Genomic DNA, 14735 nt, shown 5'->3' with positions numbered 1-14735 from the left:
CAGCACTATTTACAATGGCTAAGGCATGGAAGCAACCTAAATGTCCATCAACAGAGGAGTGGATAAAGAAGATGTGGTACATACATACAATGGAATATTACTCAGCCATAAAAAAAGAATGAAATAATGCTATTTACAGCAACATGGATGGAACTAGAGATTATCACACTAAGTGAAGTAAGCCAAAGACAAATATCATGATATCGCTTATATGTGGAATCTAAAAAGATGATACAAATGAACTTATTTACAAAAAAGAAATAGGCCCACAGACATAGGAAAAAACTTATGATTACCAAAGGGGAAAGGGACAGGGGGAGGGATAAATTAGGAGTTTGGGATTGCCATATACACACTACTATATATAAAATAGATAAACAAGGACCTACTGTATGGCACAGGGAATGGTACTCAATATTTTGTAATAACCTATTAGGGAAAAGAATCTAAAGAAGGATATATACATGTATAACTGAATCACTTTGCTGTACACCTGAAACACAACATTGTAAATCAACTATATTTCAATTAAAAATTTTTTAATAATTAAAAAAATAAAAATAACTTAAAACTGCTACACACAAAACAAATTGTTCACAAAATATTCTCCTTTCCTTCTGAAGGTTTTACGATGCATTGTTATCATTAATCAGTCTTTTACTATTAAACTTAATTGGCCAATTGAGACAATTCTGAGACCATTCTTCCACCACTGATTGAGACTGGCATAACTGCCAGAGCGGCTGGGACAGCTAGCTCAAAGGGAGGGGTTAAGGTTTGAAGCAACATATCCTCACTCTCGTTCCCTTCCTTTTCTTATTTTCCCTGATGTAATAGGACAAATGCTTGCACATAAGAATTTCATCATTCTTCCCTGCTCTTCACAAAATAGCTAAAGAGTCATTCAAAAGCCACTGTAAAACCATAAATAGCAATTGATCACCTCTAACCATTAAAAGGTTGCCTTTTTGCTTTGGCATCAACCAACTGGGATTACAATGCAACTGAAAAGAAACTTGGTTACTGCTGTGACATACAACAATTTAAGATAATTACTAAAACTGACTGATGGGACTTCCCTGGTGGTCCAGTGGTTAAGACTCTGTGCTTCCAGTGCAGGGGGCACAGGTTCGATCCTTGGTCAGGGAACTAAGATCTCACATGCTGCACAGTGTGGCCAAAAGATAAAATAAAAATTAAAAATTGTTTTAAAATTTTTAATAAAATAAAATTATGACTGCTATCGTTTACCAGGATATACTAGAACTTTAGGAGTTCCATATGATTTCCAGAATGTGTACGTTAATAGCATTTACCCACATGATACAAGAAGTTTTATCACCACTTATTTGATGATGCTGCCCACATAATTTAACATATCAAATAGGCCTAATTAGTTTAATATTTCTCTCTCTGAGATGGAGAGAAAATAATTTGAGTTGTTCCAGGGACCCTTTGGAAAACCTCAAAGTTAGCTAGAGGTCAAGTGAACTTCATTTAGAATTTGATCTTTGGGAAGTTTGTCAGAAATATCAAAAAGTTTTAACCACCAATAATAAAAGAGCTCAAAGGCAAGTACAGATCACTTAAACAAAGAAACTCGCAATCTATTACCAAAAGCAGTTCAATATTTTAAGAAAACTTTGTCCTCTTAGAGAACCAAATTCAGGTTTTGTGCCACTTTACCTTTAAAATTCATTTTCTTAAGGTCAATCTTAGCCAATCCTGACTATGCACAAAACTCTTTCAGTGTTCCTCCTCCACAAAATTTCTGTATCCATATTACTCTGTCCCTCACTTTCTTTTCCATTCAGAAACAACCAGCTCTAGGACAAAACCACCTTTTTCCCTTTTACAAAATGCATTTTCATTCCTCATATTTTCTCTGCTGAAGACACACATCCTACATCTTTGCATACTGAAATGTTTCCCTTATAATTCTTAACCTTAAAACCTTAATCTCTAGTGAAAACCAAGAAGCAAGTACTTGTAAACTGTCATACCAGCATTTCCTGATTGACAAACTCTCTGGAGAAGGCAAAGATAGGCAAATTTAGATATGCCCAGCAAATAATGTTCTAATATTTTATCCTATTTGAAATGACCCAGATAGTCAATGAAGTCTCTTCATTTAATTTAGTTTAGTTTCAAAATACAAAATCTTGAGACTATTTTACATAGACATTCCCAAAACATAATTATTTCTATAGAGTTTACCTAAAACTCTTAACTCATTTACCTCTATTTTACTTACTCAAAAGCTTATCATATTATTTTTCTTGCTGACATATTTTGTAACAAGAATAATAAGGTCTTACTTAATTTCTAGTAAACCTAAGTACAATAAAAGTATTATGCTTAACGTTGATGACTCAAAAGACATGTCTGTATTAATCAAGCCAACAAGCTTAAGTTAACTCTGATACCAGATATTAATTCAATACCGAATATTTCCTAGATCATGTGAACCCAAAATTCATTCTGGCCAGTTTTTTATATGAGTATATATATAAGCACTTAATTTCCTTTAAGACAATTAATTTTGGAAATGCCACACAACTATTAACACACGTACAAACACACAAAAAAACACAGGGACCTCACAGTTCCCGTTCCAAAATTTCAGCCATGAATTGGGTACAACAATGTAAAACCCACCAGTTACAAAAGAGGTTGGATTCAAATTGGGTTTCTGGTAGATGGGACAGATCAAGGTCAGCTGTCTAGATGGCTAAACACTTTTTACTAGTATTTATGGAAAAGACACTTATTTCTGTGTGTAGATTTTGGTGATTTTAGGAACCAAGTAGAACGTTTCTCTTCTTCCTGGGAATGTCTCACTCTTGGACAAGAACAGACAGGTTTTCTGTTCTTTCCCTGTTCCTTTCCTCCATTAGTAAAAGTTTTAAATATCGCAAAACCGATTTGGCTGTAAATGGAGAAACAGAACCAAACAAAATGAAACAAAAAAACCTAAAGGACAAACAGAAAATTCTAAATAAACCCTCAAGTTCAATCTTGGGGTTTTACATATACCTGTGACACAGGAGACCATAAACGATGTAATTAACACAGCAAGGGTAGCAGTACCTGGTACACAGGGCCCCAAGATAACCCTGCCTAAACCCCTTGTGGAGATCCTCACAGGTACTGTGGCCACACAACGTAACAATAAAATATCATCCTCTTCTCACCCATGGGTTCAGAGCTGTAATCAGATCACTTACCCAAAATGCGCCTCAGAGCACTTTCTTTAAGGATAGTTGAAACATTCCCTATTTTTAAAGACAGGAATTCAAGCCAAAAAACCACAAACGACACACACAAATGCTAGCGTCCAAAGAAACCACAAACCGGTTCACAAATTGGGTAAAAGTCCAACAGCTCTTTCCTCTCTCCAACAGGGTACCCCACTCAAATACAAAAGAAATTGGTTTATTCCGGAAAAAAGGCCCCAAACAGAGAGGAAATAAAGCTCCCGGCTGTACACACCAGAGCAACTTACCCTACTGTATGAAGCCCCTCGGTTCCCAAGTGTCAATTCTTCGCTCCAACTGCCAAGCCCTGGGGGAGCCGGTGCCACTTTGGGGAATTTTGAAGGGAAGATCCTTAGGACAAGTGGTCCCGGCAGCTGCTCGGGCCCAACTGGGGTTGGCCAGCCACAAGCAACAAGGCTCCTGGCTGGCTGGGCCCAAATGTGTTACTGAGTCCAAGCTCGTGCTACTTGCCTCACGGCAGGCTAATAAACGGAGTGATGAGTTGTAGGGGCAAAGGAATAGCAACTTTATTCAGAAAGCCCGCAGACCGAGAAGATGATAGACTCGTGTCCCAAAAAACCATCTTGCCTGAGTGAGCATTCAGGCTTCTTTTATACTAAAGGGGAGGGAGTAAAGCCAAACACTTCCTGGTTCTGGTCAGCTTCCGGAGGGGATGTGATGATTTCTATCTCCCAGCAGTTATTCACAGGTGGGCCTGGTCAGGATGTTTCTTGTGAAACTGACAAAGGTATTTGAGCTTAATGCTCATTACCTGGGGAGGCCGGCTTCCCAGAGATGGGCCATTAGGTATAATTTAAGCTTATAGGCAACATCCCTTTAGGGATTAACTTGTAATAGAATACAAAGGTTCTTCCCTATTATATTTGGGGTCTTCTGTGGTTTCATATGAATTTTAGGATTTTCTATTTTTATAAAAAATGGGATTGGAATTTTGATAGGGATTGCATTGAATCTATAGACGGCTTTGGGCAATGTGGACGTTTTAACAATATTAAATCTTCTGATCCATGAATACATGACATCTTTCCATTTACTTGTGTCTTCCTCAGTTTCTTTTATCAGTCTTATACTTTTCAGTGTACAAATCTTTCACCTCTTTGGTTAAATTTATTCCCAAATGTTTTATTGTTTGTTTTGTTTTGTTTTATTGGGGTATAGTTGCTTTACAATGTTGTGTTAGTTTCTGCTGTACAACAAAGTGAATCTATTATAAACGGGGCTGTTTTCTTTGTTTCTCTTTCAGATATTTCACTGTTAGTGCATAGAACTCAATTGATTTCTGTATGTTAATTTTATATCCTGCAACTTTACTGAATTTGTTTATTAGTTCCTTGGTGGTGTCTTTAGGATATTCTTTAAATAGCATCACATCATCTGCAAACATAGACAATTTTACATCTTCCTTTCCAATTTGAATGCCCTTTATTTCTTTCTCTTGCCTGATTGCTCTGGCTGTGACTTCCAGTACTATGTTGAGTAGGAGTGGCTAGAGTGGGTACCCTTGTCTTTTTGCTGATATTAAAGAAAAAGCTTCCAACCTTTCACCATTGAGTATGACCTTAGCTGTGGACTTGTCATATATGGTCTTTATTATGTTGAGGTTACTGTTAACAATAACTTAAGTTTACTGCCCAGGCTAGGGAAACGTATGCTATCCTGTTTTCCTCCAGTCTTTCATATACTTTTTAATGTTTAAGCCTCTAAACAGTTTCAAATTCATTGCAGTATATAAACTAAGTATAAATCTAAATTAATTTTCCCTATCCTGCTATCCAGTTACCACAATAATCTTAGTAATGACTTAGGAAGAATTTATAGTGAGTTTATATTGTATTATAGTCAGGGAAGCAGGAATTCTCAAGTCCACCTCTGTCAGCCATATCCATCCAAGCCTTCCCTCAGGCTCCCCAAAAATTTGCTATAAGAAATAGCAAAGAAGAAAGTATCACTTTGATAGAACTGAGCTAGTGTCTAATACTCCCAGTGTATCCCTGTGATGAAACTGGGCTGGAGCATGCAACTGGGACCTCTCAACTAATGCCTGCACCAAAAGCCTGAGATAATGCCAGATGCAAGGTACAGCAGCATAGCGATCTGTACCCTTAGATGTGTATGTAGAGAAGAGGGAGACCTGGCAGGCCCTGAGTCCAGTTAGCCAAGTACATGGAAGATACTCAGCCCTGGAAACAAGGAGGCAGAGAGGCAAGCTGAGGGCAGAATTACCTTCTGGTTGCCGTATAGCTCCTGTTCTGTCATACATTAATTTTATAATATATGAGCAATGGAATAGAATCCTTTGGGCAATTCTTCTTCTTTTAACTCAGTAGTATAATGTTTTGGTTTTCATTACTTTCTAAAATGTTTCAAATATGATCAATTTTATGTAAATATGTACACATTTATAAATTCATATTGAGTCCTTTTAGTGCTCTTGGTGACAGATTGTCAAGTTCTATTTTCTATTCTGTTATAACTTCCCTTGATAATGCATCAGTGATGCATAAACCTATGTATTATATTTAGTTAGGATTATTGTCTCCTTTATTTAAAATTCTCAACTGGGAATATTATGTATCTGTCCATTTATTCTTGTCCTCTTTTATTTTTCATGTTAAGCTTTTTATGATTTTCTTAAATGTTGTGTGTCCTGAGTTAACTCTCAGTAATTCAATATTTGCACAAAGAAAAAAAAAAAGAATCTTTCATTATCATTGTATATTTTAGCATTATGGCACACACATACAGTAATAAATCTTCAATATTTACGTTATATATACAATTAGGAGAACTTATTACCTCTGGCAATTTTTTCTAGATTCTTTTGAATTTTGCAATAACTGACTAATAATTACAAAATTAAAATGTTTATTTCTTTATTCCCATTATTTACAATTAGTGTGTCCTTTTTAACTATCATCAGAATTTTTAGATGGTAACTAAGGCTTTTTTTTTGTCTAATAAGACTATCTCTAGTGCTAGACTAAGCAATGTTTTTATTTCTACAAATCTTAACATATGCAATTTTTAAAACCAAATGGAAAGAAACATGATTAAGTATAAGAAATTCAAATGCTAAATAGAGTGGCAGTCTTTCATTCCTTTTAATGAATGAGAAAAAGATCTCTAAAGAATAACTATGTGGGATGTATCTCATAGTCACCAACTTTGGGGGGCCACTAACTACTTTCATTTTCCTTGAAGTCTTCCAGAATAATGCAGCCAGAATAATGCAGGAGGAAGGCAGGACATGGTGGGAAGGGGGTTCTGATACCAGGGTTGATTGTGTCTTGCAGAAGAATATGTAGCAGGATATCACCCCCCAACTCCCTCCCCAGTACCTGTGTTTTTTGTCTTTTTTCTTTTTTTTAAGTGTATAATTTGATATATTTTTAAGGGTTTTTTTTTAAGTATAATTGACATATAATGTTATATTAGTGGTTTGTCAAATAAAGAAGAGGATAATTAATGAGTCTAATTGCACGGTCATCTGGTTAAGGAATCAAACCTGGCCTGTGGCATAACTGTATAAAACACAATCTTATCCTTTTTTTAAATTTTTAAAAATTTTTGTTAAATTTTTTGGTCATTCCAACATCAGTTACCTATAGCGGGCACAAAATAGAGTGGGCATCCAATCCACAGTGATTTCCCAGCATCTGTTCCATCCCGTTCCTTTGCCACAAGTGTGTGCACTGAACCAGACTGGGCTGAACAGGGCACCTTACCCCTGGCCGCAAGAAACTGGCACATAAGCTAAGCCATGGCAGTCAAAACCCTTCCCCAGGATACTGCAGAATGGGGCTGGAGGCAGAAAGCACCACATCCTGTCTGCTGCGGCAGAGCCGTTAGGCCCTGAGTCTGGCAGCACCAGCACCCCGTCCCCTACCACAGAGGAGCTGGTTTGGTAGAACAAAGCCAGCACACACAAAGAGGTGGAACTGAGACGGCTGAGAACGAGACTCGACTCGGTAGCACACATGTTCCTGATTCCGTTCATTCCTTGGGCCAGCTCGAACCCAGCCTTCCCAAGGTCAGAATTTGCAAGCCAATACAGTTCCCATTTGCTTAAGCAAACTTATCACTTCTTCACTTATAAGCCAAGGAGTCCTGAATTATACAACCAAAAGTCAAAGTTCAACTCAGCTGTTTCTAGAATTTATCTTTCTTACTTCTCTGGAATTCCACTGGGATGTCTGTGACTCAACAGCAGTTGTGCTTCCTTAAAGACAGCTACACTTTCTTTCTCATTTCTCATAGACTCTGCCAGGGAGCAGTGGTTAAATGCCTGGACTCTTGAGTCAGAAGTTCCTGGTCAAATTGTTACCCAAAAATTGGGTTCGCCTCTTGGTGGGTGTCGAGCCAAAAGACGTAACCAAATCAAAGAGCAGGAGAAGGAAGGATTTATTTCTTGCAGCAAGTAGGGAGAACACCAGGGATCTTTCCCAGAGCAGTGCCTCCCCAAACAGCAAAACTGGGGAAATTTCAAGCTAAAGGTATATGCATATTCATGAAGGGGTTTGGGTGGTATATGCATATTCATGAAGGGGCTTGAGCAGAAGAGAATTCAGCATAGAATTGGGGCGAAGTTTACCAGCATCCAAGCTTCAGCTGATTGAAGTCAAGAGGGTCAGAAAAGGTTAAGATCATCATCCCTTAAGTTCCAACCAGTCTGGGGTCTCAGCAGGTCATTACCATCCTCCACCTGGATGGGGGGACCTTTGTTCCTGCAGAACTCAGATATGTATCCGATTGGTATGATATCCCTTGAGGAGGAATCAGGACCTTGTTTTATTGCTGAACTATTGTTTCTTGACTGCTTTTCCCTTGTTCCTGAATTCCCTCACTTCCCTTAATATCATTAATTACTGAGACCTGTTCAAGGGCAGGCATGCATGTGGCCAGGCTTAGATCACAAAATGCCTTAGGCCAAAAATGGCTTCTCCTATGTCAGGAGAGCCATGCCTGGTTCTCTTCCTCCAGGGACCCCCTACCCTATCTGTTTATAAAATCTCAGCTCGAGGATTTACTAGCTGAGAGATCAAAGCCCAGGGGTGACACCTGCAGGAAGTGGTCTGTTTAAATGGGTTCTATTTAATGGGGAGTCTTTTTTGTGGGCTACTTGTCGATTGGCATATCACATAGTTTATGAATGCCACTAGTCAGTGGACTCTGATAGAATTCTCTCGAGAAAACATTCCCATCTGTCACTCAGGGCCATCATTCTTTAGCTTTCCCTTCCTTCCTTGTTCCTTCTTATATTGTTACTATAAATGATCCAAGAAATTATAACCAGAGGCAGCGGCAGCCAAAAGAAGACACAAATTGGAGGCAGATTAAGAGGATTAAGAATAGAAAATAGATAAATTTCTTGGGATTGTTAGAGCTTTCAAGGAGAGAAGTGTATTCAGTTCTTTTCTGATATTAACTACCTTTTTTATAGTTATCTTAATATTAGCTTAGGAGCTTTCAGGCTATGAAAGTTAATTCATGAAATACTGCTGAACTATGGAAGCAGAGAACACCCTTGTGAGTCGGATGAGGGGTCTGGCTAAGGTTTACAGATAAGCAAGGGTTTGTTGTACATTGATGACAGTGCAGTTGCCTTATCAGTTAGTGCATTATCACACCATCTTGACAACCCCACGTGCTCCTTACATGTGATAGTTTTCCAAGGCTCCATCTGAAAGGAAATGTTGCATAATCCTAGCTGCTTTGGAGGATACCAAATCGCTCTCATTAAGGTTTATGAAGACTGAGTCATTCCGCAGAAAGGGGACGCCTTTGATCTAAAGCTACTCATTCAGAAAGGCAGTCCTTAAGGACCTGGGGATGACTTTGTTTTTGTTGGTTATACAGTTATCAGAAAATGACAACAAAAACTTAAATCTTTTTATTGTGACCATTAGAGTAAGAACACAAGTCAACCCAAAAAAACATGTAATATTTGAAAATACTTGGAAAAGGAAAACAAAAAACAAAAAAACCGGGACTTCCCTGGTGGCGCAATGGTTAAGAATCCGCCTGCCAATTCAGTGGACACGGGTTCGAGTCCTGGTCCTGGAAGATCCCACATGCCACGAAGCAACTATGCCCTTGCACCACAACTACTGAGCCTGTGCTCTAGATCCCTCGAGCCACAACTACTGAGCCTGCGTGCCACAACTACTGAAGCCTGCACACCTAGAGCCCGTGCTCTGCAACAGGAGAAGCCACCGCAATGAGAAGCCCTCACACCGCAACAAAGAGTAGCCCCCGCTCGCCACAACCAGAGAAAGCCCGTGCACAGTAATGAAGACCCAATGCAGACAAAACTAAATAAACAAATAAATTTATTAAAAAAAAAAACCCAGATCGCTAACTCAACACATTATCTGAACTATATACACTTGAGGTAGTTATATGAAAGATGTACAAATAAGATTCCTTTTTAAAATATTCTCCTCACAGTTTAGATGTCCTAATGTAGTGATTGGGAACCTGCAAACAATTTAATCACTTACAAAATTAAAAATATCTAACCTTTTCCCTCTTCCCCCTGCGCCTGCCCGTGTATGACTTTTCCAAGCCTCTGGAAGACCTATTTCTGCTGGGTCCACGTGTGGCTAGACAGGGAGCGGGGAGGGGAGCTCAAGATATTCTCGCAATCTGTTGTAGCCATCAGCTCTGGAACAGAAGGGCCTACTGAATGGCAGAAACCGGAATCCAGGCCTTACGTCTTCAGGAGGCCAAGAGCAGTTAATAGCAGAGATGAGGAGAGCCTTAAGTCTGAGGCTTAGTCCTTGGATTGGCAGGTCAAATAATAAATTCCTTGGTAAAGCAAACTCTTCAGTCTGAGCAACTCCTCTGTAGTCTCAGTCACACAGATTTCTACCTCACATTCCCACACGGATGATTCTGCTCCCAATCCCGATGTCAGGAGTGGGCGTGCGGGCAGGAGGGGCAGGCGTTCCCCACACCGCCAAGGAATTCTCCTTTACCAGCTGGCTGTCCTACAACTCAACTCCGTTCTGACACTATCTACCCGGAAATAGCATCAGACGCCACAAATTAAGGACTTAGTCCTTCCTCAGATGTCAGTTGCAAATCCAGGTCGCCACCCACGCTTCTGATCCAATGACCCCCTCCTTGGGTTGGATTAATTTGCAAGAGGAGCTCACAGAACTCAGAGAAACATTTTTCTTACTAGATTACTGTCTTATTATAAAAGGATATAACTCAGGAATAGCTAGATGAAAGAGATGTGTAGGACAAGGTATGGGGGAAGGGGGTGGAGCTTCCACGCTCCCTAAGCAGCCCACTCTCCCCATCCTGCCATGTGTTCACCAACCCGGTTGTCCAAACCACAGCCTTTTGGGGTTCAGTGGAAGCTTCATTATATAGGCATAATTGATTAAGTCATTGGCCATTGGTGATTGATTCCACCTCCAGTCCCACCTTTCCCTGGAAATCAGGGGGTGGGATGAAAGTTCCAACCCTTTAATCTTGGTCAGTTCCCCTGGCAACCAGCCCCCATCCTTAGGTGAGTTCCAAAAGTCACCTCACTAACATAAGACACCTTTACAGTTCTCATCACTTAGGAAATTCCAAGGTTTTTAGGAGCACTGTGGCAGGAACAGGAAGACCAAATATATATTTCTTACTAGAAATCACATTATCACACATACTTACCAGAACAATTCCTTTTCTGTTTGTTCCACAAGTAGAGGTTTGGTTTAGTTTGGCTTTGCTTGATAATTTTCTCCTTAAAGATTTAACGTATGTTCTGTATAGGTAGTACTTAAAGGGCAGATCAGATGTATCATCTCCCACTCCTGAGGTATGGCTGGCTTCTCAGTGGAGTGTGTTAAAAAAGAGACAGCAGGGGGCTTCCCTGGTGGCGCAGTGGTTGAGAGTCTGCCTGCCGATGCAGGGGACACGGGTTCGAGCCCTGGTCTGGGAGGATCCCACGTGCCACGGAGCGGCTGGGCCCGTGAGCCACAATTACTGAGCCTGCGTGTCTGGAGCCTGTGCTCCGCAACAAGAGAGGCCGCGATAGTGAGAGGCCCGCGCACCGCGATGAAGAGTGGCCCCCGCTCACCGCAACTGGAGAAAGCCCTCGCACAGAAACAAAGACCCAACACAGCCAAAAATAAATAAATAAATAATAAATAAATTTATTTTAAAAAAATGTAAAGAGATAGTCCACGGAAGATGATATAGAGATGGCAAATAAGTACATGAAAAGATGTTCAGTATCATGCGTCACTAGGGAAGTGCAGACTAAGACCACAATGAGATATCACTACACACTTAATCAGAATGGCTAAAATAAAAAAATAGTGACAAGGGACTTGCCTGGCGGTCCATTGGTTAGGACTCGGCGCTTTCACTGCTGAGGCCCGGGTTCAATCCCTGGTCAGGGAACTAAAATCTAAGATCTCACAAGCCATGCAGTGCAGCCAAAAAAAAAAAAAAAATAGTGACAAGTGAAAGAAGCCAATCTGAAAAGGTGACTTACTGTATGATTCCAACTAAATGATGTTCTGGAAAAGGCAAAACCATGGAGACAGTAAAAAGATTAGTGGTGTGGGGAGGGGCGGGTAGAGAGAGGGATGAATAGGCAGAGCACAGAGGATTTTTTCGGGCAGTGAAACTATTCTACAGGACACTGTGGTAGTGGATACATGTCATTATTCACCTGTCAAAACCCATAGACTGTAGAACACCAGGAGTGAATCCTAATGTAAACTATGGACTTTCAGTGATAATAACGTATCAATGTAGAGTCATCAATTATAACAAATTTATCTGGTGGGGATATTGATGGTGGGAGAAGCTTGTGTGTATGTGGGCACAAGGGGTATAGGGGATATCTCTCTAAGTTCTGCTCAGTTTTGCTGTGACTCTAAAACTACTCTAAATAATAAGAGTCTATCAGGAAAAAAAAAAGTGATAACACCCAAGTTGGTAAGGATCAGAGAAACTGCATCACCACTGCTGGTGGGAATGTAAAATGGTATAGGCACAATGCAGATCAGCAGCAGTTTCTTAAAAAACTAAACATGCAACTACCATATGACCCAGCAATGCTCTCCTGGGCATGTATCCCAGAAAAATGCAGAGTTATATCTATATGAAAACCAGTACATGAATATTTAGAGCAGCTTTATTTGCAATAACCAAAATCTGGAAACAACCCAAATGTCCTGCAACAAGTGGATGATTAAACAAACTGTGGTACATCCATAGCATGAAATTCTATTCAGCCATCAGAAAGGAACAAATTATTGTACACACGACAACCTGGATGAATTACAGAGAATTATGCTGAGTTAAAAAAAAAAAATCCCGGAAAGTTCTATACTGCATGGTTTCATTAATATAACATTTTTAAATGACAAAACTATAAAAATAGAGAACAGATTAATGATTGCCAAGGGCTTTTTTTTTTTCCCCTGCCGCCCCACTCCCTTGGCATGCGGGATCTTAGTTCCCCAACCAGGGATCCAACCCGCGCCCCCTGCAGTGGAAGCATGGTCTTAACCACTGGACCGCCAGGGAAGTCCCAGATTGCCATGGTTTAAACAGGAGGTGGGAACGAGAGGGAAAGGGACTTGGTTATATGAAGGCAATTTGATGGATTTTTGTGGTAATGAAACTGTTCTGTAGTTTGTATCAATATCAACATCCTGGTTGTGACACGGCACTAAAGTTTTGCAAGTTGTCACCATAGGGGGAAACTAAGTGAAGGGTACACAGGGATCTCTGTATTATTTCTAACAACTGCATGTAAATCTACAATGATCTCAGAATAAGACTTGAATTTTAAAAATTCAATGAAGTCATGTACCTGTCATTACAAGGAGGATAGTACTTATTACCAATGATAAACTTTAAGCTTTCAAGCAAAAATTAGCATTTTGGAAAATTTGTTTTTGACAGCATGAGCATCAACTTCTAAGACTTAAAGACTTTTTTAATGAGACGAGTGGTGACATTAATGTTATGTTTTGATACTGTGTGATGAAATGTACCAAAAGTTGTAAGAGCTACATAAGTCAGTGAACCAATATTTTCTAAATAATCAATGCACGATATGACAAAATCATGCATAGATGAAAGATCCATTCAAAATATGAGATAGACCAATAGATTTACTGGATGGAGTACCAAAATTCATTGATATGTTTTCAGATTCCAATTGTATCTAACCTTTAATAAATTACCATTTGTCCACTTTTAACAAAGGATATTCAAAAAGAATATCCACAATGACTTGGAAAGCTATTCAAATATGCCTCCTTTTTCCAACTATATATCTGTGTAAGTTTAGATTTTCTTTATATTCTTCTACAAAAATAATATATTGCAACAGACTGAATGCAGACACTTATGTAAGAATTCAGCTGTTTTCTATTAAGCCAGATATTAGAGATTTGCAAAAAATGTAAAACAACACCCACTCTTTTTGCTAAATTTTCTTTTGTTTTGGAAAATATAGTTATTTTTCAAGAAAATAGTATTTATGTTAACACGTATGGGCTTGTTATTTTTCAAGGATTAATAAAGACATTGTTTTCAATTTTCCTGGTTTGAATGTCTAGTATGGTAAGAACTGATAAATGGAATGTTCATATGCAAAAACTCTTTGGGGCCCTCAATAATTTCTAAAAGTATAAAGGCTCCTGAAACCCAAAACTTTGAGAACTGTTCTAGGAGTTTAAAGTGTTCTTATTGATTGTAGTTGTATGTTCAAACAGATTCTAAACCAGACTCACATACTCTGGGGCTTAAGTCAGAAAATAAGAGAGGGAATTCCCTGGTGGTCCAGTGGTTAGGACTCTGCGCTCTCACTGCTGAGGGCCTGGTTTTGATCCCTGGTCGGGAAACTAAAATCCCACAAGCCGCAAACATGGTCAATAATAATAATAATAATAAAGAAAACAAGAGAGTGGCCAGTTTTAGAGCGGCGGGGGGGCACATGTCCCCAGGGAGAAAGGAGCTGCCCTTTACCCCTCCCTACACTGGGACAGGACAGCCTGGAAATGCTGAGATTCCACACGGAAGATCATTCCCATTGGGTGTTTCCAGTGGGTTTCTAGGGAATCACCTGTGAGGCCAACACACTTGGCCCCCAAAGAGAAGGCAGTCATTTGGAAAGTTACCCCCAGTTCTTGCTCTCTGTCTTATAGATATATTATGCTTCCAGAACAGCCTGAATTGCTTCTCCACCTTTATCTATTTTTATTTTTTATTTTCTTACTCCCCTCCTTTAAAAACAAAAACACAAGCAACATTTCACCAATGAGACCTTTACCAAAATAATGATTTGTAGTATATCCAGCTATGTACAGAGAAGATCCATTTATAGAAGGTGAAGTGGTTGTAATATATTGTAGGTGAAACCATCGTGAAGAATTTTTCATTTCATTTGCTGGCTGTATTGCTGAGTTAATCTTCAAAGTGCATATTGCTAGA

The 14735-nt window shown here is 39.3% G+C and overlaps 1 protein-coding gene across 1 annotated transcript in view; it reads right to left on the bottom strand.

Moving 5' to 3' along the window:
- Positions 1-14662: 14662 nt before the first annotated feature.
- MEP1B (meprin A subunit beta) overlaps positions 14663-14735 on the bottom strand; it is a 33160-nt gene continuing 33087 nt past the window's right edge. The window contains exon 15 of the mRNA XM_059894462.1: positions 14663-14730. Within this exon, the coding sequence (XP_059750445.1) occupies positions 14716-14730 (15 nt within the window). The 3' untranslated portion in view covers positions 14663-14715. The remainder of the gene's footprint in view (positions 14731-14735) is intronic.

The sequence above is a fragment of the Balaenoptera ricei genome, chromosome 14 (assembly GCF_028023285.1).
Source record: "Balaenoptera ricei isolate mBalRic1 chromosome 14, mBalRic1.hap2, whole genome shotgun sequence".
NCBI classification, from domain to species: domain Eukaryota; kingdom Metazoa; phylum Chordata; class Mammalia; order Artiodactyla; family Balaenopteridae; genus Balaenoptera; species Balaenoptera ricei.
Note: the sequence above shows the minus strand (reverse complement) of the source record. Positions and strands in the feature narration are given on the sequence as shown.